Source organism: Jaculus jaculus, chromosome 14, assembly GCF_020740685.1.
Source record: "Jaculus jaculus isolate mJacJac1 chromosome 14, mJacJac1.mat.Y.cur, whole genome shotgun sequence".
Taxonomy (NCBI): Eukaryota; Metazoa; Chordata; class Mammalia; order Rodentia; family Dipodidae; genus Jaculus; species Jaculus jaculus.
This window is the reverse complement of record NC_059115.1, coordinates 4,345,733-4,366,861: the sequence shown is the minus strand read 5'-3', so window position 1 is coordinate 4,366,861 and position 21,129 is coordinate 4,345,733. Positions and strand designations below refer to the sequence as shown.

Here is a 21,129-nt window from a genome sequence, read left to right as displayed (position 1 = left end):
CAGGTGGATTTCTCTTTTCTTTTCCTTTCCTTTCTTTTCCTTTCCTTTCTTTTCCTTTTTCCTTTCCTTTCCTTTCCTCTTTTTCTTTTTTTAAAACTTTTTTTTAAATTAATTAATTTATTTATTTGAGAGCGACAGACACAGAGAGAAAGACAGGTGGAGGGAGAGAGAGAGAATGGGCGCGCCAGGGCTTCCAGCCTCTGCAAACGAACTCCAGACGCGTGCGCCCCCTTGTGCATCTGGCTAACGTGGGACCTGGGGAACCGAGCCTCGAACCGGGGTCCTTAGGCTTCACAGGCAAGCGCTTAACCGCTAAGCCATCTCTCCAGCCCTCCTTTCCTCTTTTTCTTACACACGATTTGGGACCTGCACCATTCCCAAATGTGTGGGATTCTGATTTCATGTTGGCATCCTTTAAGGACTTGCCAACCCTGGGCGTGCAGCCTGTCTTGGAGGCTGGTGCAGGTGGTGGGAACCACTCGCCCTCCAGGGGGCGCTCGTTCCCCGCGGGCAGACAGTGCCTGAGCTCAGGCCCGAGGAATGCCAGGCTGGCAGGCCCTGGCAGGAGCGCACCACCGCAGGCAGGGGAGTGAGGCGGCGGGCGAGGCTGGCGAGGGTGGGACCAGGGGGTGTTGCGGGCTCTCTGTACCCAAGCTCCTGTCTCTGCCCTCTTCTTTCTCGGGCTCCCCTCCAACTTCAGCTCCCATTTGTGCTGGCTCTCATCTCTGCTCCACCCCTAGTTCTCTTTGCCCGGCCTCTTGGGCACCCCTGCCAGGTTCTCTAGGGGCGAAGGATCCTGTTGGACTTCCTAGAGGAGTCAGCAGTAGGAACCAAGTCAGGCTGCCCGGAAGAGGTGGGAAACACCCAGGATGGTTGGGTCACGGTGTCCGTGTGAGAGGCCCGGCCTTTCCTGGAACTTGATTTTTGTCTGTCAAAGGCTGTGGAATGGGCCAAGGAGAACCTCTGCCCAAGCCACTATGTAACTAGCTATTTAGCTCCTCTGTGCCCTCAGTTGCCCCCATGGTTACTAGATACCTTCACTCAGAAAAGGTGTGAGGACTGGAGGACCCAATTTATGCACAGGATTCAGACCAGTGAAGGGCAGGAAATAAAATTCACACATCCCGGACTGTGAAGCGCCAATATTCTAGATGACGCAGGGAATGCTTGTAACCACACCACTCGGGAAGCTCCGGCAGGAGGATGGAGACCAAGGTTGGCATGAGCTATATAAAGTCAGACCCTGTGTCAAAAAGTAGAAGCAGCCTGGTTTGGTGGCGCACGCCTTTAATCCCAGCACTAGGGAGGCAGAAGTAGGAGGATCACTGTAAGTTCAAGGCCAGCCTGAGACTACATAGTGAATTCCTCCAGGTCAGCCTGAGCTAGACTGAGACCCTACCTCAAAAAACAACAACAAAAAAGCAGGGGGGACTGGAGAGCTGGTTCAGCGGTTAAGGCTCTTGACTACAAAGCCTAAGGACCTGGGTTCGATTTCCCAGTACCCACATAAAGCCAGATGCACAAGGTGGCAATGCAACTAGAGTTTGGTTGAAGTGGCCTGAGGCCCTGGCACATCTGTTCTCTTTCTATCTCAGCCCCCTCCTCTCAAATAAAGTGTTTTTTTTTTTTTGTTTTTTTTTTTTTAAGTAGAGGGTGGGCTGGAGAGATCACTTATTGGTTACAGTGGCTGGAAGCTCTGGTGCACCCATTCTCTCTTCTCTATCTGCCTCTTTCCCTCTCTCTCAAATAAGTAATAAAATACATTTTTTACTTATTTATTTATTTTTGAAGTAGGGTCTCACTGTAATCCAGGCTGACCTGGAATTCACTATGTAGTTTTGGGCTGGCCTCGAACTCATGGTGATCCTCCTCTTGTCTCTGTCTCCCTAGTGCTGGGATTACAGGCATGTACCACCACACCTGGCTTTACAATATTTTTTAATAAGTAGAGGGCTGGAGAGATGGCTTAGCGGTTAAGGCACTTGCCTGCAAAGCCAAAGGACCCAGGTTCAATTTTTTTTTTTAAAGTAGAGGGGCTGGGGGCATGGCTCAGTCATCTCGTGCATCTGGCTTACGTGCATACTGGGGAACCAAACCTGGATCCTTAGGCCAACAAGTGCCTTAGCCAGTGAGCCATCTCTCCAGCAGCCGAGGGCTCGTATAGCCCATACAAAACCTTGGGCTTAATCCTCAGGATTGGTTGAGCGGGCTCATAGTGGGAGGTCAAAGTTCAAACGGTTTTCTATTCTTTCTGAGAGATTTTTCTGGTTTTTGTTTCCCTTTTTAAAATTTTTTTTAGAATATTTATTCATTTGGGGAGAAGGTGTGACAGAAAGGGAGAATGGGTGCGACCGGAACCTCTTTGCTGTTGCAAATGAACTGCACGCACCACTTTGTGCCTCTGGCTTCACGTAGGTCCCAGGGAATCGAACCTAGGCCATTAGGCTTTGCAAGCAAGTGCTTTTGACTGCTGAGCCATATCTCCAGCACTCTTGTTTTTCCTTTATTTATTTATTTAAAATTTTACTTTTTATTTTTATTTATTTGAGAGAAACAGACAGAGAGAGAAAGAGGCAGAGAGGGTGCGCCAGGGCTTCTAGCCATTGCAAACGAACTCCAGAGGCGTGCGCCCCCTTGTGCATCTGGCTAACGTGGTTCCTGGGGAACTGAGCTACGAACCGGGGTCCTTAGGGTTCACAGGCAAGCGCTGAACCGCTAAGCCATCTCTCCAGCACATTGTTTTTCTTTTTTGAGATAGTATTTCATGTAGCTTGGGCGGGACTGGCTATGTAGCTGGGGCTGGTCTTGTTTTTAATATTTTACTTTATTTTATGAGAGAGAGAGACAGAGAGGCATATATATAGAGAGAGATAGAATGGATGCACTGGGGCCTCTAGCCACTGCAAACCAACTCCAGACAAAATGCACCACCTTGTGCATCTAGTTTTCATGGGTCCTGGGGAATTGAACCTAGGTCTTTAGGCTTTTCATGCAAGCATCTTAACCTCTGAGCCATCTCTCCAGCCCTAGGCTGGTCTTTTATCTCCGGATCCTTCCGCCTCTATCAACTAAGTGCCTGTATTACTGCACCCGCCTAATTTTGAGATTTAAAAAGCTCCGGGTTTTGATGCCAGGTCAACCGCCTGAGCCCTTTATTCTCAGAACGGTTTGTTTCCCACGTTCTTGCCCCACAGCAACTTGGGGACTGCAGCGGGGAGCAAAGCCCTCGAAGATTCCAGACAGAAACTGGCAAGATCCCAGGGTGTGGGTGGTGTCTGCTCGCCAGCCTCAGTTTCCCCACTGCTAGGGAGGAGTCCTTCCCTGGGGTCAGCAAACTCCATTAAAGGTGGAGCTCATAGTTGCTGCCCTTGGGCACCTGCCAACGCCTTTCCTGGCCTATGAGATCCCCCCTGGTTACCTGCCAGAGCGGAACCTGGCATGACACGAGACTTTATTGGCAGCCATGGCTATTATTTTTTATTTCATTTAAGCCTGTCACCCACCATATGTCCAAGCCCAGACATTGCACTGCATTCCATTCCATTCCATTCCAAACACCTCCTTCTCTCTCTCTTCAGGTCTTCAGCTCTACTTTCTTAATCCCCCCTTCAAGATAGCAGGAAGGAGTGGAGAGACAGAGGGAGGTGCCTGTCTGCCTGCTCCTGCCCTCCCCCAGCCTCAAGGACAGACAGACACCTCCAGAATTAGCCTCTACTCTTATCTCCCACAATACCTCAGGTCACACAGATGGGAGTGGAAGGGACATTTCTCACCTCTGGGTAAGGGACTGGGAAAGATTTAGTTAGAAAATTTAGAAATAGGTGAGTCCAACAGATGGCAAAACCCCTACCCCCATTTCAGCTGCCTATTGTGGTCCACCTGCCTCAGTTTACCCCTCCCTTTCTGTTTTAAAAATTTGTTTAGATGAGAGAGAGAGAGAGAGAGAGAATGGGCGCACCAGGGCCTCCAGCCATTGCAAACAAACTCCAGATGCATGCGCCACCTTGTGCATCTGGCTAACGTGGGGACTGGGGGATAGAACCTGGCTCCTTAGGCTTCTCAGGCAAGCTCCTTAACTGCTAGGTCATCTCTCCAGCCCTACCACCCCTTCCTTCCTGTGGAATTCAGAAATGTCCGGTCAAGCAAACGCCCCACTTCCAACCCTGTGGCTCTGGAAATTCTGTCCTGGACTCTAGAACGACCCCCACCCCCAATCCCCAAATACATTCCTCACTTCCATGGGACAATAAGAACCTCTCCGGTACCTCTCCGCCAGGGGTCGCCCTGAGGCAGATGTCCCTCCTCTGGTTAGGCAGGTCTGACACCCCGGGTTAATGACATGTTGGGGTTCGCTCAGCGCCACAGAAAAGGTTGGAGACTTGCCCCGGTTTCTCACCCACCCTCACCAACTCAAAGCCTGAACGTGAAGGGGATCCCCTGGACACGGTCTCTATAGAGACCCCACGGGGCTTGTCACACACAATCTCAAAGACTGACTCCCCCCCCCCCCACAAAAAACAACAACAAAAAACAACCATTAAGCACTGCTCCATTAAGCAATTTTGCTCAGAGACCTAAAGGCTGGTGGAAACCGGGCGTGGTGGGGCAGGCCTTTAATCCCAGCACTCTGTACAGGGAATCACTGTGAGTTCGAGGCCACCCTGAGTCTACATAGTGAATTCCAGGTCAGCCTGGGCTAGAGTGAGACCCTACCTCGAAAAGCAAAACGTAACAAACAAACAAACAAAACTTAAATAAATAATTGACAAATAAAATAAAGGCTGGTGGAGGGTGTCGGAGGGACCGTCCATCCCAAAAACCCACCGTCAGCATCATCTCCCACGTCTGCCCCAGATTAGGCACTCCAAAATATTACCTAGGGCGCTCACACTTGCAAGAGACCTGAGGAAGCTCAGCCCCCACCCCACGACTCCCCACCCATGGACCAAAGGGTCCGAGCCCGCCTTCCACTCCAGACATCCACCCCCCCCCCAACCACCATCTGCTCAGCTCATTAGGCACTCAAGTCCTCTCTTGACAGGGCGTCTGCGCACCCTACTTTCTGCCCCGGGTGTTCCCGCACCCAATCCTCCCAGGGCCCTGAAGTCCGGATCCCCCGAGGAGCCTGGATCCCAGGAGGATGAAACTCACGGGTCCTGGGCACGATCCTGGCACCGGGGAGGGGGGGAGGAGGGGGTCCTCCTTCGGCTCCGGCTTCGGGGAGCGCAAGATGGGGCGGGGCAGGCACTGGGGAACAGGTTAGACAACGTGACATGGACCGGAGGGAGGCGGGTCCCTCAGGGGGTGGGGGAGCCGAGGTCACCTCGAGCACCTTGGGACTTGTAGTCTCCGGAGAGACAGGACGGTCCCGTTTGGAAGCACCCCACCACAGTTCACTTCACAGATAGGAAAGACTAAGGCCCAGGAGCCCAAGGGTCCCAAGGGTCACCTGTACAGGTGACCCCCCCACCCCCGGAATAGAACCCAAGACTCTCTTCGTACTGTGGATGCTGAAAACCCACTCCCGGCCGGGTGCGGTGGTGCACGCCTTCGATCCCAGCACTCGGGAGGCAGGGGTAGGAGGATCGCTGTGAGTTCGAGGCCAGCCTGAAACTACATAGTGACTTCCAGGTCAGCCTGGGCTAGAGCGAGACCCTACTTCGAAAAACCGAAAAAAAAAAAAAAAGCCCACTCCTGAGCCCTTCCCCACCCGACCGGGCTCAGTTTTCCTTTCTGGGACCACATCTTAAGGGACCCCTATCTGGGCTGGAGGGATGGCTTAGCAGTTAAGGCGATTGCCAGCAAAGCCAAAGGACTCAGGTTCGATTCCCCAGGACCCCCGTTAGCCAGCTGCGCAAGAGGGCGCACGCGTCTGAAGTTTGCAGTGGCTGGAGGCCCTGGCGCGCCCGTTCTCTCTCTGATGGAGGCTGGAGGGACACTCGCACGCCCTTCATCCAGGGCGAGCCTGGCTAAAGCTAGCGTCTTGAGTTCAAGTCTCCTCCCTTCGTGTTTTGGGTCTTGTATAGGATTTCCCAATAACACAGCACGAAGTCCCACGCGAACCCCTCGCCGACGCCCGGCGCCTCCCAGCCCCAGGGTGTGAGTGTGTGCGTGTTGTGGGGGGGGGTGCTCTGAGAATTGTCGTCTGGGAGGCCGCAGGGGCGGTGCCCCCGCCCACCCACCCCAAGTCCTTCGCCCACGCGCGCGGGGTGGGGCGGGATGGGTGAGGCTGTCTGGAGATCCCTGACACAGGGAAACCCTTGACCCTCCCTGCTTTCCCTGAGCCGCGGAGGCGGAGGCACCCCACTTCTGGAGGCGTAGGATCCGAAACCTCGGCGGAGGGGGGCGGGGCGCGGCGCGGCGCGGCGCTGACACACCGGCCAGGAATGCGGTCGGGTCACACACACAGACACACACCTCCCCTCTCCATTGCCCGTCCCGCGGCTCCACCCGCCGCCCCACGCGCCGCGAGTCCCGGCGGGGAGAGGACGTGGGCGCGTGCCCCCTCACCCCGAAATCTACGGTCCACGTGCGTGTGTTTACACGGGCCCCGCGGGGCCGGGAACGGGGTGGGGGATCCCTTCTCCCTTCCTTCGAGCCAAAAGGGAATCAGTCCTCCCCACGCGCGAGACCGAGGTCCGCGAGTCTCGCTGGATCCCCGCAGAGCTCTTGGGGGGGGGGGTGTCTGAGGCTCCGCCCCCTACCGTCTGGCCACGCCCACTAGATTTCCCGCTTTTCTCCCCCTTGGTAACTTGAAAGCGCCGCGATTACATCCCTTTCTGGGATTTCCCTCAGGCCCCCACGCACGTCCTGAACTCCCGTGGCACATGGACTTTCCCAAGCACGATTTTCATTTTGAAAGCGCACTCCTGCCAACCCAGGATTCTTACCTGCCTCCGTGAGAACTTCTGCCCAACCCAGCTTCCTGTCTCTTTAAGAGTTAGTGTCCAGCGGTGAGCCTGTCCCTTTAAGATGGTGTTGGGACAAACCATGTGTGAGGGATTTTGGGGGGGCACGACCTGAGACCTGGGGAAGCTGCGCCTTCATTAATGTGGCAAGTTAATTTACTTCTGAGCATAATTTCACAGAATGTTTTTTACTCTGTTTTATGTTTCTTTTAAGTGGAAATTTTGCTCCGTTTCTGGCACAAGAGGGAATAGACGCCGAGAGGTACCCCCACACATCCATGCAATTTGGACTCTTCCGGTTCAGGCCCCACCCGGTAGGGGGGTCCACGTGGTACGCGGCGTGATCTGCCCGGCTCGGGGCTGCTGCGCGAGCGTGCTGCAGGTCTCGGGATGGAGGGGACCCAGGCCTCGGGTGAGCTCGCGTGCGCGGGATGCCAGACGAGGGCGGAGGGAGGATAATGGAGCGCCCTGGGAAGTTCCGGTGCAAAACCGGGCGTCCCCGGGCCTCGGGCCTGCTGAGAGCGGATCTCCCGGCCGGGGACGAGGTGGGAACCCAGTACTTTTGGAGAGCACGCAAGGTTGCACGGCCATCAGAAACCCTCCATGTCGCCTTCTCCCGCAGGTGCCACTCGGTTCTCCTGTCCTCCCAACTTCACCGAGACGCCCCCAGCCTCAGAGCCCCCTCGGTTCTCCTTGGAGATGCTGGCATGCCCAGACACGGAGCTGTGGCTCATCCAAGCCCCCGCAGACTTTGCCCCACACTGGTGAGTGGTTCTCCCCCCACCCGCCCCACTTCCTGGGAATACCCTTTATGTGCTGAGTGTAGAATTTTTGAGGCATTTCAGAAGGACCCAGACATACTGTGCGTGTGTTTTTAATTATATATTTGCACGTGGGTGGCGGGGAGAGCATGCCAGGCTTCCAGGCTGGGGAAGCTTTGCAAGCAAACACCTTTAACCATTGAGCCATCTTCCAGACCCAGAGATTTGAAAACAAAATTATTTATTTGCAAGCAGAGATATAGAAAAGAGAGACACACAGAGTGAATGGGCACAACCAGGGCCTCCCGCCATTGCAAAGAACTCCAGATGCATGTGCCACTTTGCGCATCTGGCTTTATTTGGTTACTGGAGAATCGAAAACCTGGGTGGTTAGGCTTTGCAGTCAAGGGCCTTAACCGCTGAGACATCTCTCCAGCCCGTTTTTTTTTTCTTAATATTTTCTTTTTTAAAAAGTAATGGGATTTTTATTTATTTATATATTTAGTAGAGACAGAGACATCTATTAGCCACTGCAAATAACTCCAGATGCATGTGCCATCATGCTTACATGGGACCTGGAGAATGGAACCTGGTCCTTAGGTTTTGTAGGTATGCACCTTAATTGCTAAGGCATCGCTAGTCTTTTTTTATTTTTATTTTTTGTAGCTCAGGCTGACCTGGAATTCACTCTGAAGTCTCAGGGTGGCCTCAAACTCATGGCAGTCCTCCTACCTGTGCTTTCCAGGTGCTGAGATTAAAGGCATATGCCACCACACCTGGCTTTTTTTAAAAAAAATATTTTCCTTTAGTTATTTGATTGAAAGAGTCAGAGTATGGGTACACCAGAGCTTCCTACCACTGCAAAAGAACTCTAGATGCATGTGCTATTTTGAGCATCTGTCTTTACATGGGTCCTGGGAAATTGAAAAGTGCTTTTAACCATTGAGCCATCTTTTAGCCACAAAGATTCCTCCACCCCCCTTAGGTAGGGTCTCGCTGTAGCCCAGGCTGACCTGGAATTAACTGTGTAGTCTCAAGGTGGCCTCGAACTCACAGCAGTCCTCCTACTTCTGCCTGGGTGCTGAGGCATGTGCTGCCACACTTGGCTCCCACCTGGATTTTTTTTTTTTTTTTTTTTTTAAGACAGGGTCTTACTCTGGTCCAGGCTGACCTGGAATTAACTATGGAGTCTCAGGGTGGCCTCGAATACACAGCGATCCTCCTGCCAGTGCTGGGATTCAAGGCGTGTGCCACCACGCCCGGCTCCACCTGGCTTTTTATGTATGGTGCTGGGGATGGAACTTGGGTCTTTAGGCTTGTGTGGCACATGCTTTTCCCCACTGAGCCATCTTCCCAGCCTCAACACTGGTTAAGTGCCCCTGCTTGGGTAAATAATCCCCCAGCCATGCTCATGCAAGCCACACTAACTAAAGTCAGTGGGTAAGGAAGAAACAAAGAGGGAGAGAGAGAAAAGAAAAACAATAAAAAAATACATGGAAGTAGGAGGGGAGTAACTGGGGAGGAGGGGGTTCAGTGGGAGTGGGCCAAGAAATGATATTTCGGGGTAGAGTGTTATCATATTACATTATATGCATGTAAAAGTTACCGAAAATAAAAATAAGCTGGGTGTGGTGGCGCACGCTTTTAATCCCAGGATTTGAGAGGCAGTGGTAGGAAGATCACTTTGAGTTCGAGGCCACCCTGAGACTACATAGTGAATTCCAGTGAGACCCTACCTTGAAAAACTAAAAAATAATTAATTAATTAGACATAAAACAAAGTGGTTGATTGGGGCTGGGGAGCTGATAGCTCATTTGGTAATCAAATTGCCTTATCAATACGAGGACATAAGTCAGATCCCTAATTCCCTTGTAAAATGCCAGGTGTGAGCCGGCCGTGATGGCACATACCTTTTTAATCCCAGCATTTGGGAGGCAGGGGTAGGAGGATCATCATGAGTTCAAGCTCACCCTGAAACTCCATAGTGAATTCTAGGTCAGCCTGGACTAGAAACCCTGCCTTGAAAAACAACAACAACAAAAAAGCCAGGTGTGGTGGCGTGGGCCTGTATGCCCATTGCTGGAGAAGCAGACAGGCGGATTTATGTGGCTGCCTAGCTAGTCCAACCTAACTGGTGAGTTGCAGGTCAATGAGACACGCTGTCTCAAAGGAGGTGGGTGGCAGGATGTTACTTAAGAGAACACCCAAAGTTATCCTCTGGTCTTCTCACAGGTGCATGTACACAGGCACACACACATGCATTAAAACATAAAGATGACCAGGCGTGGTGGACCACAGCTTTAATCCCAGCACTTGGGAGGCAGAGGTAGGAGGATCACCGTGAGTTCGAGGCTACCCTGAGCCTACATAGTGAATTCCAGGTCAGCCTGGGCTAGAGTGAGACCCTATCTCGAAAAACAAACAAACAAACAAAAAGACTGCTGGACACCTCATGCCAGTTAGACAGGAACTTGTCCCTGAGGTCCCTATGCCCTCAGCCCAGAAATGATGCTCTTGCCTCCATTCTCCTCCTGCTGAAAGCCTCTGGTAAACCCTCTGCCCTTCCCTTTTCTCCCCTCCCGCCCCCCACCCTAGCCTCAACGGAAGACGCGTCCCTCTCTCTGGCTCCCGGATTGTGAAGGGCAAGGTAGAGGGCAAGAAGCACCGCTACCAGGTCCTGGGCCGCAGCAGCCTCGAGGCTGGAGGAACGACCCTGCTGGCCCCATCGGCCGAGGCAGGAGGCGGACTCTTCTGTGCCCCGCCTGCTCGTGGCAGCTTAAGGATCATTGAGGGTCCCCAGGAATCCCCAGGGACCCCTCTGCAGGCCATTCCAGCCTGCCCCCCACCACAGATCCCCGCCGGCCTGCGGCCTCGCTTCTGTGCCTTTGGAGGCAGCCCTCCGGTCACGGGGCCCGCGTCAGCCGTGGCACCGGGATCACCCAGCCCCGGGAAGCGGAGGAAGAAGAAGAGGCAGACGCCAGAGGCCTCAGCCACACCCGAGGAGTGGGTGAATGGGCACCAGCCGGTGGAGGTAGACACAGCCTGGGGGTGCCTAGACACGGAGGTGAGGAAGAAGACGAAGAAGAAGACGAAGAAGCAGTTGGGTGACAGTGAGGTGACAGAGTCTGTGGCGATGGAACAGGCTGCAGAGGTGCTGGAGCCTGTGGACCAGCCGCTGTCACCCACCACCAGCAGCAAGAAGAAAAAGCCCAAGGGGACAGAGACGTCAGAGCCGGGCCTGGCGATGCTGGAGCCTGAAGGAAAACCAGGGGAGCCTCCTGTGGGGACAGTCCTGTCCCCCACTAAGAAGAGGAAGAGGGAGAAGGGGGCTGAAGGGATTGAACCGGCGGATGGGACCGGAGCTAGCTCTCAACCACAGATAGACGTGGGACTGCAAGGGGAAGCCATTGCGCCGTCCCCCAGAGAGAAGAGAGAGAAGCGGGGAGATTCACTAGTGGACCTGTGGACTGAGGTGGGGCTCCATGGGGAGACAACAGAGCCTGAACTGTGGAGGGAATGTGGGCTCCAGGCCGAGGCGGATCTGGTGCCCCCCAAGAAGAAGAAGAAGAAGAAGAGGGAGAGTGTAACGGTGGCCCCAGGGCCAGGGGTGATGGAGGCTGGGCTGCCAACTGACCTTCCAGGGGAGGCTCCGGCACCCAGCAAGGAGAAGAAGAAGAAGAGAGAGAAAGGGCAGAAGGAGACGGAGCCTGGGGCCGAGACGAGCCAGAGACAACCCCAGGAGCCGGAGGAGAGCACGCATCAAGGCTCCACCAAGAAGAGGAAGAAGCCAGAGCAGGAAGGTGGGGCACCGGGGCCGGCTCCCTAGGGACACTGCCAACTGGGGAGGTGTCTCCCACAGGAGGGAACCGCTGCATCCTGTGTCATGTCCACAGTGGAGATGAGAGAAAGGGCTGATGGTCCCTGGGCGGGGTCAGAAGGCGACTACAGCCACGAGCCCCTTCCCAGCCAGCAACCACACCAGCACACACAACAGCCTTGGCCTGGGAAACCCTTTATTGTAACATGAGGGCCTCGAAGGCAGGATCACTGGGGCACTTTGAGGAAGGGTTCGTGCAGGACGTCAAAGAGCCTCCGGGCCTGGGAGGAGGGAGAGAAACAAGAAATCCTCATTAAAGACAGCACACGCTTTGCTACATCGACACGGGAGGTTTGCCTTTTATTTATTCTTTTTTTTTTTCCTCCAAGCTTGGAGGGGCTTTGGTGACCTGGATTCTACCCTCGACTGGCCTTGAGGGTGGGTCTGTGCACTCCTGAAATCTGTTTCCCCATGTATAAGAGAGGCAGATATTAAGTGAGCCTTTCAAAACCTTAAAATTTTCTGTCTTTAAAAAGGGGGAGGGGGGGCTGGAGGGATGGTGTAGTGGTTAAGGCGTTTGCCTGCAAGGCCAAAGGACCCAGGTTCGATTCCCCAGGACCCATGTTAGCCAGATGCACAAGGGGGCGCGAGTGGCTGGAGGCCATGGTGCTCCCATTCTCTCATACTCTCTCCCGCTTTCTCTGTCAAATAAATAAATAAAAATAGTACATATAAAATGGAGCCAGGCGTGGTGGCGCACACCTTTAATCCCAGCTCTTGAGAGGCAGAGGTAGGAGGATTTCCTTGAGTTTGAGATCAGGCTGGGGCTACAGTGAGACCCTACCTCGAGGGAAAAAAAAAAAAAAAGGAAAAAGCCCAAAAGATAAATTTTAAAAATGGGGCTGGAGAGATGGAAGGTGCTGGTCTGTGAAGCCTAATACACATGGTGGCAACATGTGTCTAGAGGTCCCTTGCAGGGGCAAGAGGCCCTGGTGCGCCCATTCTGTTTGCCTCTCAGTAAAAGTATAGAAGTTTGGGGTTATTGTCTTGCTGTAGCCCAGGCTGAACTTGAATTCACTATGTCATCTCAGGGTGACCCTGTACTCACAGCGATCCTCCTACCTCTGCCTCCCAAGTGCTGGGCTCAAGGGTGTACCTACTGTGCCTGGCCCTGAGCTTTATGCAGCTGAAGATGACCTTGAACCCTTGATCCTCATGCCCTGAATGTCGGGATTGCAGGTGTGCACCCGTGTGCCATCTAATGTGATGTTAGGGAGCAACCCCAGGCTTCATGGATGCCAGACAAGCGCTCTACCAACTGAGCTACATCCCACACCTAAAAAAGCCTGGTGTCATGGTACATGCCTTTAATCCTTGAACTCTGGAAGCTGAGGTGGGATCGTCATGAGTTTGCGGCCAGACTGGGCTAAAGTGTTTCAGGTTAGCCTGGGCTAGAATACGACCCTGCCTTTAAAAAGAAAAAAAGGGGAGGGGCTGGAGAAATGGTTTAGTGGTTAAGGCACTTGCCTGCAAAGCCTAAGGACCAAGGTTCGATTTCCCAGTGCCCATAAGCCAGACACATGCATCTGGAGTTTGTTTGCAGTGGCTGGAGGCCCTGACATGCCCATTCTCAAATGCACATATAAAGAACTTTAGGGCTGGAGAGATGGCTTGGTGGTGGTTAAGGCATTTGCCTGCAGTGCCAAAAGACCCCAGTTTGATTCTCCAGGACCCACATAAGCCAGATGCACAAGGGGGTGCACGCATCTGGAGTTTGTTTGCAGGGGCTGGAGGCCCTGGCGCGCCCATTCTCTCTCTACCTCTAATATATACATACATAACTTTTTTTTTTTAAGAACTTAAAAATCTTGGATCCCACTTTTTGCAGGCTCACTCCTCCCACCCCCAAGCTTCTCTTTGGAGTTCTTACCTTCTGGGGACCAAGGCCTGGGCACAAGGCCAGATCTTCCCGTGAGGCAGCCGTGAGCTGTTCCAAGGACTGGAAAACACAGAAGTAGGAATTGGGGCTTGTGGGATAAAACTCTACCCTGCCCCGACTGGTAAAGGACCCAAAATGTTCCCAGGAGGAGGTGTGGGCCTGTGAGGAGGCAAGGGGCTCCTTACTCCAAAAGTGGCCAGTAAGGTCTGGCTGTCCGTCTTGTTGACTGACTTCACGGTGGTCAGACACTCTGTGACCTGAAAAGGGAGGAAGACAGGATGGTCTCTTGGGAGGCAGGAGGGCTGCAGCAAATTTGAAGCCAGCATGGACTACATACTGAGTTCCAGGCCGGCAAAGAGGACATTGCAAGACTCTGCCTTTCTCAAAAATCAAAAGGAGGGCTGGAAAAATGGCTCAGTGGTTAAGGCGCTTGCCTGTGAAGCCTAAGAATCCAGGTTCGATTCCCCAGTACTCACATGACCCAGATGCACAAGGTGGCACAAGCATCTGCTCTCTCAAATAAATAAATAAAAATAAAATATTGGGGAAAAAATCAAAAGTGGGGGCAGGAGAGATGGCTTAGCGGTTAAGATGCTTGCCTGTGAAGCCTAAGAACCCATGTTTGGCTCTCCAGATCCCACATAAGCCAGATGTACAAGTTGAGGCAAGTTCAAGGCTGCACTTGCCCACTAGGTGGCGCAAGGGTCTGGAGTTACATTATAGTGGCTGAGGCCCTGGAGGGCCAATACTCTTGTCTCTCACTAAAAAAAAAAAAAAGAAATCAAAAGAATGGAGAGACAGCTCAGCAGTTAAAACGCTTGTGGCCTGTATGGATTCCTCAGTATCCATGTAAAGCCAGATGCACAAAATGGCACATGCGTCTGGAGTTGTTTCTAGCAGCTAGGCAGAGGATCGCTGTGAGTTTGAGGCCAGCCTGACACTGTATAGTGAATTCCAGGTCAGCCTGGGCTAGAGTGAGACCCTGACTCAAAAAAAAAAAAAAAAAAAAAATCAAAGGAAGCCGGGCTTAGTGGCGCACGCCTTTAATCCCAGCACTAGGGAGGTAGAGGTAGTTGGATCGCTGTGAGTTCGAGGCCACCCTGAGACTACATAGTGAATTCCAGGTCAGCATGGACAACAGTGAGACCCTACCTCGAAGAAAAAACCAAAATATAAATAAAATATAAATAAATATAAATAAAAATTTGAAAAATCATAGAGTGGGAAAATGTTTTCTTGGCGCTGAGAAAAGCCTGCAATACGATGTAGGAGGGCAGAGCTGGTTTGCTGCCTGGGTTTTTTTGGTTGTTTAATATTTAATTATATGAGAGAGAGAATGGGGTGCCAGGGCCTGCAGCCACTGTGAACCGACTCCAGATGCGTGCGCCCCCTTGTGCATATGGCTTACGTGGGTCCTGGGGAACCGAACTGGGTCCTTTGGCTTCGCCGGCAAGCACCTTACCCGCTAAGCCATCTCTCCAGCCCCTGCTTGGGTTTTTCCCCCCACCTTGCCAATTCTGGCTGTGGGATGCGAGATGAGTAATTTCCCCTCCCCTCTCTTGCCTCCAGAGTGTTTGCTCATCTTCCCCAGGTGTCCGAAGTGAGGACAGTTGCTGTGGACACTTAACTGCGTCACCTCCTCCCAGGAGAACGTTGTCTATGAAACACCCCCTGCCCCAGGCGTCCGCTGAGCACTGAGTGCTAATGGGGCCGCAGGGGCGGGGGGAAAGGGGGCAAGATGGCTCTAGCTTTGCACTGCTGAGCCCCTGGTGGTGGTGGGGGGAGATCAACCACTTCCACACAGTGAGGACCACGTTGGGGCTTTTGATCTAGCTGGGTGGGCTTCCTTCCAGTGGTGACGGGGGGAAAAGATGGGCACCCTTGAGGAAACAGAAGGGTAAATGCTCAGAGGCGAGCTAGACATCTAGGCCCTGGCACAGCACGAAGCGGAAGCTGGGCTTTCCTTTGTGGAAGAGGAATGCTGGCACAACAGAGCTGGTGAAGTAAGGGCAGGTGTGCCCAGGGGATGGGGGAAGCTTGGCAAGGAGCGCCTGGGGGATGGACGGACTCCCTTTGGAAGCACGACGGATCCTCGAGCCAGGAAGTGCAGAGGAGGGAGGGAAGGCGGCTCACCCGAGAGAGGAAGTTCTGCTCCAGCTTCTCCATGAGGAGGTCGGCGGGCTTCTGCTCATAGGCCTTGTAGGTTTCCAGGTACCGCCCGGCCTCCTCGGGGCTGAAGGACAGATGCCAGTTAGACAGATGCCAGTTAGCCAGAGGAAGGGTAACAGGACCCAGACTGCTTCGTTATGACACCTCCAACGCCCTGCAAACCAACTCCAGATGTGTGTGCCACTTTGTGCTTCTGGTACTGGGGACTCGAACCCAGGCAATTGCTGAACCATATCTCCAGCTTCCTTGTTTTATAACATAGGATATATATATATACATATATATATATATATATATACACACATACATACATATATATATATATATATATATATCCTAGAGATAGAACCCAAGGCCCTATAAATGCTAGACAAGCCCTTTACCAGTAAGCTGTATCCCCAGCACCTAACTTTGTTGCTTTTTCTTGAGTGTTTTTCGAGGTAGGGTCTCACCTTTAGTCCAGGCTGACCAGGAACTCACTATGTAGTTTCAGGTTGGCCTTGAACTCACAGCGATCCACCTACCTCTGCCTCCATCAGTGCTGGGATTAAAGGTGTGTGCCATGACGCCCAGTGTTTTTTGTTTTAATTTTTACTCATTTTTATTTAAAAAAAATTTTTTTTTTTTTTTATTTATTTGAGAGGCAAACAGGCAGATAGAGAGAATGGGCGCGCCAGGGCCTCCAGCCACTGCAAACGAACTCCAGACGCGTGCGCCCCCTTGTGCATCTGCCTAACGTGGGACCTGGGGAACCGAGCCTCGAACCGGGGTCCTTAGGCTTCACAGGCAAGTGCTTAATCGCTTAGCCATCTCTCCAGATCTATTCATTTTTATCTTACATTTTGATCCTTTTATCTTCACCTCCCAAATCCTAGGCTTATAGGTATATGCCACTGTGCTGAGGTTTTTTAGTTAAGTAATTTATTATTTTTATTTTGAGAGAATGGGTGTGCAGGTCCTTCAGCCTGCTCTGAAAAAAACTCCAGGTGTGTGCGCCCCCTGTGCACATGTGTGACACTGCACACTTGCGTCACTGCACCTGTCTACGTGGGACCTGGAGATTTGAACCTGAGTTCTGGGGCTTTGAAGGCAAGCGCCTTAACCGCTAAGCCATTTCTCTAGCCCATGGCCAGTTTTATGTAGCAGTGGGACTGAACCCAGGGCTTCATGCACTCCAGTCAAGCACTCTACCAATTAAGTATGTGTGTGTATGTGTGTGTGAGAGAGAGAGGGAGACAGAGAGAGCAGATAACTCCAGATGCATGTACCATGTTGTACATCTGCTTTTACATGGGTACTGGAGAACTGAACCTGGTCTGGCAGGCTTTGCAAGCAAGTACCTTTAACTACTGAACCATCTCTCTATCCCTAAAGTAATTTCTTCCCCCAATGTAGGGTCTCACTCCAGCCCAGGCTGACTTGAAATTTACTCAGTAGCTCCAGGTTGGTCTCAGACTCATAGTATTCCTCCTACCTCAGCCTCCTGAATACTGGGATTAAAGGCCTGCACCCAGAGAAAATGTAAATTTATTTTTTTTGTTTCTCGAGGTAGGGTCTCACTCTGGCCCGGGCTGACCTGAATTCCCTCTGTAGTCTCAGGGCGGCCTTGAACTCACAGCGATCCTCCTACCTCTGCCTCCTGAGTGCTGGGATCAAAAGTGTGCGCCACCACGCCCGACTAAGTTTTTATTTGCATGCGTGTGTACACACATGCCAGGGGCTCTTGCTGTTGCAAGCACGAAAAGCTTGCTCCCCTTTTATGTGGGTGGCTTGGGAGGTAAACTGAGGACCCACAGGTTTCGTAAGAAAGTACCTTTAAAGTGCCGTGCCATCACTCCTGCCCCTGAAGTTTGTCTTTTAAGTGGAAAGCTATTAATTTACCAGGGTTTAGTTTTGTTTACAGTGTGAGGAAGGAAGGGCTGTCTTTTTTTTTTTTTCTAAATGAACTTAACTGCCTGTTTGTATGTTTTCGATGGAGAGTCCATTTACGAGGGATCAGGAAATCCAGACATGGAGGCTGGGAATGGTGGTGTACACCCCAGCATTTAAGAGGCAGCAGGAGGATTGCCAAGAGTTCTAGACCAGCCTCAGTCAGGGTGTGGGAGCCTGATTGGAGAAAAACAAACACAAAGATCCTAGAGTTGGAATTCCTTCCTTAGCCAGATTTACAGTCTAATTTAGAAACGTCTACAAGGGATTTCAGAAGCTAAGGTATGTCACCTGTGTTGCTACGGTCCCTACAATGAAACTGTGAAGACCCCATTTTTTTCAGATGAAAACACCGAGGCCCAGTGCCCAGGCACACAAAAAAGTTCCTACATGCAGACAGGCTCTCATTATTCAGTTCTGGCTGGCCTTGAACTCTCATGACCCTCTTGCCTTCACCTCTTGTGGTATATGAATATTTTTTTTTTGTATGTACATAGATGTCTGTGGTATGTGCACGTGTGTGTGAGGGTACCAATGCCAAAGGGCAATGACTCCTTTTGCTCTCCTCCTCCTTTCTTTCTTTTTCTGTTTGGTTTTTCAAGGTAGGGTCTCACTCTGGCTCAGGCTGACCTGGATTTCACTATGGAGTCTCAGCAGCCTCGAACTCATGGCAATCCTCCTACCTCTGCCTCCCGAGTGCTGGGAGTAAAGGCGTGTGCCACCATGCCTGGCTGGGTTTTGTGTTTTTTTGTTTTGTTTTTTTTTTTTAATTTATTTTAGAGAGAGAATGGGTACTCCAGGGCCTCTGGCTGCAGCAAACAAACTCCAGACACATGCACTATATTGTGCATCTGGCTTATGTGGGTGCTGAGGAATCTAACCTCCTTTCGCTTTGCAGGCAAGTCCCTTAACTGCTAAGCCATCTCTGCAGCTCTCATCATTTCTGAAGAAAAGGTAAGCCAGGTGTGGTGGTGCATGCCTTTAATCCCAGCATGTGGGAGGCAGAGGTAGGAGGATTGCTGTGAGTGCCAGGTTAGGCTGAACTAGAGTAAGACCTTACCTCAATAAAGAAGGGTTTCTGCCGGGCGTGGTGGCACACGCCTTTAATCCTACCACTTGGGAGGCAGAGGTAGGAGGATCGCATGGGTTCGAGGCCACCCTGAGACTCCATAGCGAATTCCAGGTCAGCCTGGGCCAGAGTGAGACCTTACTTCAAAAAAACCAAAAAAAAAAAAAAGAAAGGTTTCAATGAACCTAGAACTCACTGACTCAAGTGGTCTAGCTACCAGATGACCCTGGGGATCCCCCCTTTTCCACCTCCCAAGCCTTGAAATTATTGGTGGGCATCAACACACCTGGCATTTACTTTTCTTCTAGAGATCCCGATTCAGGTCAGCAGGCTGTACCAGGAAGTAAATGGCTGACTGAGCCACTTCCCCACCCAATTTAGAATTTTTTTTTTTTGTTCCCGAGGTAGGGTCTCACTCTAGCCCAGGCTGACCTGGAATTTACTATGTAGTATAAGGATGGCCTTGAACTCATGGTGAACTTCCTACCTCTGCCTCCGAGTGCTAGGATTAAAGGCATGTGCCACCATGCCCAGGCAGTTTAATAGGATGGTATTGTATATATGTAAGTAAAAAAATAAATTAATGGGGGTGAAAAGGCCCAAGTGAGGTCAGGCAAAGAGATTGAATAAAGGAAAGGTGGAGGGAGGGCTAATCAAAATCTAAGAGGATATAAATAAATCTCATGGAAACCTACTTTTAAAAAAAATTATGTTTATTTATTTATTTGAAAGTGACAGAGAAAGAGGCAAAGAGAGAGTGAGTGAGACAGAATAGGCACGCTAGGGCCTCCAGCCACTGCAAATGAACTCCAGACGTGTGCGCCCCCTTGTGCATCTAGCTAACGTGGGTCCTGGGGAATCGAGCCTTGAACCAGAGTCCTTAGGCTGCACAGGCTAGTGCTTAACCACTAAGCCATCTCTCCAGCCCGAAACCTACTTTTTTAGACAGTAGAACTCCCAGGAGCTGTAGACTATTACCAGAAAATTTTCAGGGCCAGGGATGGTATACCTTCCAGTGAGTTGTTGGCCACGGAGGTCCCTGATGCCCCCAGAACATTACGGGCCATTGCCAAGGCCCTTGGTTTCCCACCAGGAATAGATGGTAAGACCCTATTGCTGAAGACTCCACATACTTGGGCTGCAAGGCCACTGAGAAATCCTGCTGGAACTGAGCTGATAACGTCCTCCATGTAGACCAGCTGACAGAAAGGAGGAATAAGCCATTCTGCATGCAGTTCAATGGGAGAAAGAGAAATCACCAGTGAAGATACTCAACAGTGGACACTGCAAGCCTTATATTTGGCCAGCCAGGCCAGATGAGCCAACAGGTGTAATGCCTATCATGGTGGAAACCAACTGCCTTCTAATTGGACTGGAGGCTTGCTTCATGGGAAAGAATACATCCCTGATACTGAAAACCTAAAACATGGGGAGTCATGAGCCCTAAGGGTGTAATGTCTGCTGCTTCTGACTAAATGTATATACTGTGCTCATCAAACTTCTCTTAATGTTCATACCTATATATTAATGTTACTCTCACTCTTGGTAGAGAATCTTCTCTTTTCAGATGGCAGTGACCTTGGGATGACTCAGAAGGCATCATGGTGATGGGAGGAAGTGACAGGAGTGCTCAGTACTGCAATATCTATCACACCTTCCAAGGCTCAGGATCTATTGTGGAAGAGGTGGTGGAAAGAATGTAAGAGGGGCTGGAGAGATGGCTTAGCAGTTAAGCGCTTGCCTGTGAAACCCTGGTTTGAGGCTCGATTCCCCAGGACCCACGTTAGCCAGATGCACAAGGGGGCGCACGCGTCTGGAGTTCGTTTGCAGTGGCTAGAAGCCCTGGCGCGCCCACTCTGCTCTCTCTTTCTCTCTCTCTGTCCGTTGTTCTCAAATAAATAAATAAAAAAAAAGAATGTAAGGAGTCCTACCCTTCCTTTGGCTCTTACAATGTACTCCCCCCAGACACAAAATGGCCTGGATATCCATGACCTCACAGTGCCTGACACTACCTACACAAGACCATCATAAGAGAAGGGAAAGATTGTCAACACCAAAATAAGAGACAGACTGAGAGGTGGAAGGGATATGATGGAGAATGGAGTTTCAAAGGGGAAAGTGGGGGAGGGAGGGCATTACCATGGGATATTGTTTATAATCATGGAAGTTGTTAATAAAACAGGCTAATAGGTGGGCAAAGCAGGGGAGTGTTTCTCACCTCCAGGACAGAACCAGGGTGCACTCAGCCAGAATGCACATCTTAGCCAACTCCTTGAGGGCCTGCTGAGGATCTTTCTGGAAGAAAAGAAAGTCAGAACTAGAGACCTGGGAGAAAGTGGGTATTCAGAGTGTGAAAACAATGTCACTTAGACTGCCCAAGGACTCTCAGCTGAATGCCCAGCCCTTCATTGTGAACTACAGACAAGTGCTCTACCTCTGAGCCACGCCCCCAGCCCCTCACTCTGGATCTAGACAAGTGCTCTACCTCTGAGCCACGCCCCCAGCCCCTCACTGTGGATCTAGACAAGTGCTCTACC

The 21,129-nt window shown here is 51.5% G+C and overlaps 3 protein-coding genes across 6 annotated transcripts in view; 1 reads left to right on the top strand and 2 right to left on the bottom strand.

Moving 5' to 3' along the window:
* The window catches only part of Ppp1r13l (protein phosphatase 1 regulatory subunit 13 like), a 25,644-nt gene extending 18,642 nt beyond the window's left edge, over window positions 1–7,002 (bottom strand). The window contains exon 1 of one of the 2 annotated variants that reach the window (XM_045133729.1): window positions 6,891–7,002. The gene's annotated coding sequence lies outside the window, so the exon portion shown is untranslated. Of the gene's footprint in view, window positions 1–5,151; window positions 5,268–6,890 lie in introns of those variants that run through there. The other variant, XM_045133730.1, reaches the window with a different exon arrangement.
* Polr1g (RNA polymerase I subunit G) lies at window positions 6,837–11,826 on the top strand. 3 transcript variants are annotated; one of them, XM_045133733.1, is made up of 4 exons: window positions 6,837–6,898; window positions 7,123–7,170; window positions 7,531–7,672; window positions 10,265–11,826. In XM_045133733.1, the coding sequence occupies exons 3-4, from the start codon at window positions 7,608–7,610 to the stop codon at window positions 11,493–11,495; spliced, it is 1,296 nt and encodes a 431-aa protein (XP_044989668.1). In that variant the 5' UTR covers window positions 6,837–6,898; window positions 7,123–7,170; window positions 7,531–7,607; the 3' UTR covers window positions 11,496–11,826. The 3 variants fall into 3 exon arrangements, with proteins under 3 accessions (XP_044989668.1, XP_044989667.1, XP_004670340.2); XM_045133732.1 differs by lacking the exon at window positions 6,837–6,898 and adding an exon at window positions 6,906–6,939; XM_004670283.2 differs by lacking the exons at window positions 6,837–6,898; window positions 7,123–7,170 and adding an exon at window positions 7,243–7,320.
* Ercc1 (ERCC excision repair 1, endonuclease non-catalytic subunit) overlaps window positions 11,666–21,129 on the bottom strand; it is a 23,959-nt gene continuing 14,495 nt past the window's right edge. The window contains exons 6-10 of the mRNA XM_045133734.1: window positions 20,811–20,887; window positions 15,559–15,658; window positions 13,611–13,682; window positions 13,417–13,485; window positions 11,666–11,767 (exon numbers count right to left, since the gene is read on the bottom strand). Of these exons, the coding sequence (XP_044989669.1) occupies window positions 11,714–11,767; window positions 13,417–13,485; window positions 13,611–13,682; window positions 15,559–15,658; window positions 20,811–20,887 (372 nt within the window). The 3' untranslated portion in view covers window positions 11,666–11,713. The remainder of the gene's footprint in view (window positions 11,768–13,416; window positions 13,486–13,610; window positions 13,683–15,558; window positions 15,659–20,810; window positions 20,888–21,129) is intronic.

Excerpts from the sequence above, each read along its gene's own strand:
- Polr1g (XM_004670283.2), top strand. The coding sequence starts at position 7,299 with ATGGAGGGGACCCAGGCCTCGG. Across the intron at positions 7,321-7,530 it reads GGAGGGGACCCAGGCCTCGG|GTGCCACTCGGTTCTCCTGT; the intron begins GTGAGCTCGCGT and ends CTTCTCCCGCAG. Across the intron at positions 7,673-10,264 it reads GCAGACTTTGCCCCACACTG|CCTCAACGGAAGACGCGTCC; the intron begins GTGAGTGGTTCT and ends CCCCCACCCTAG.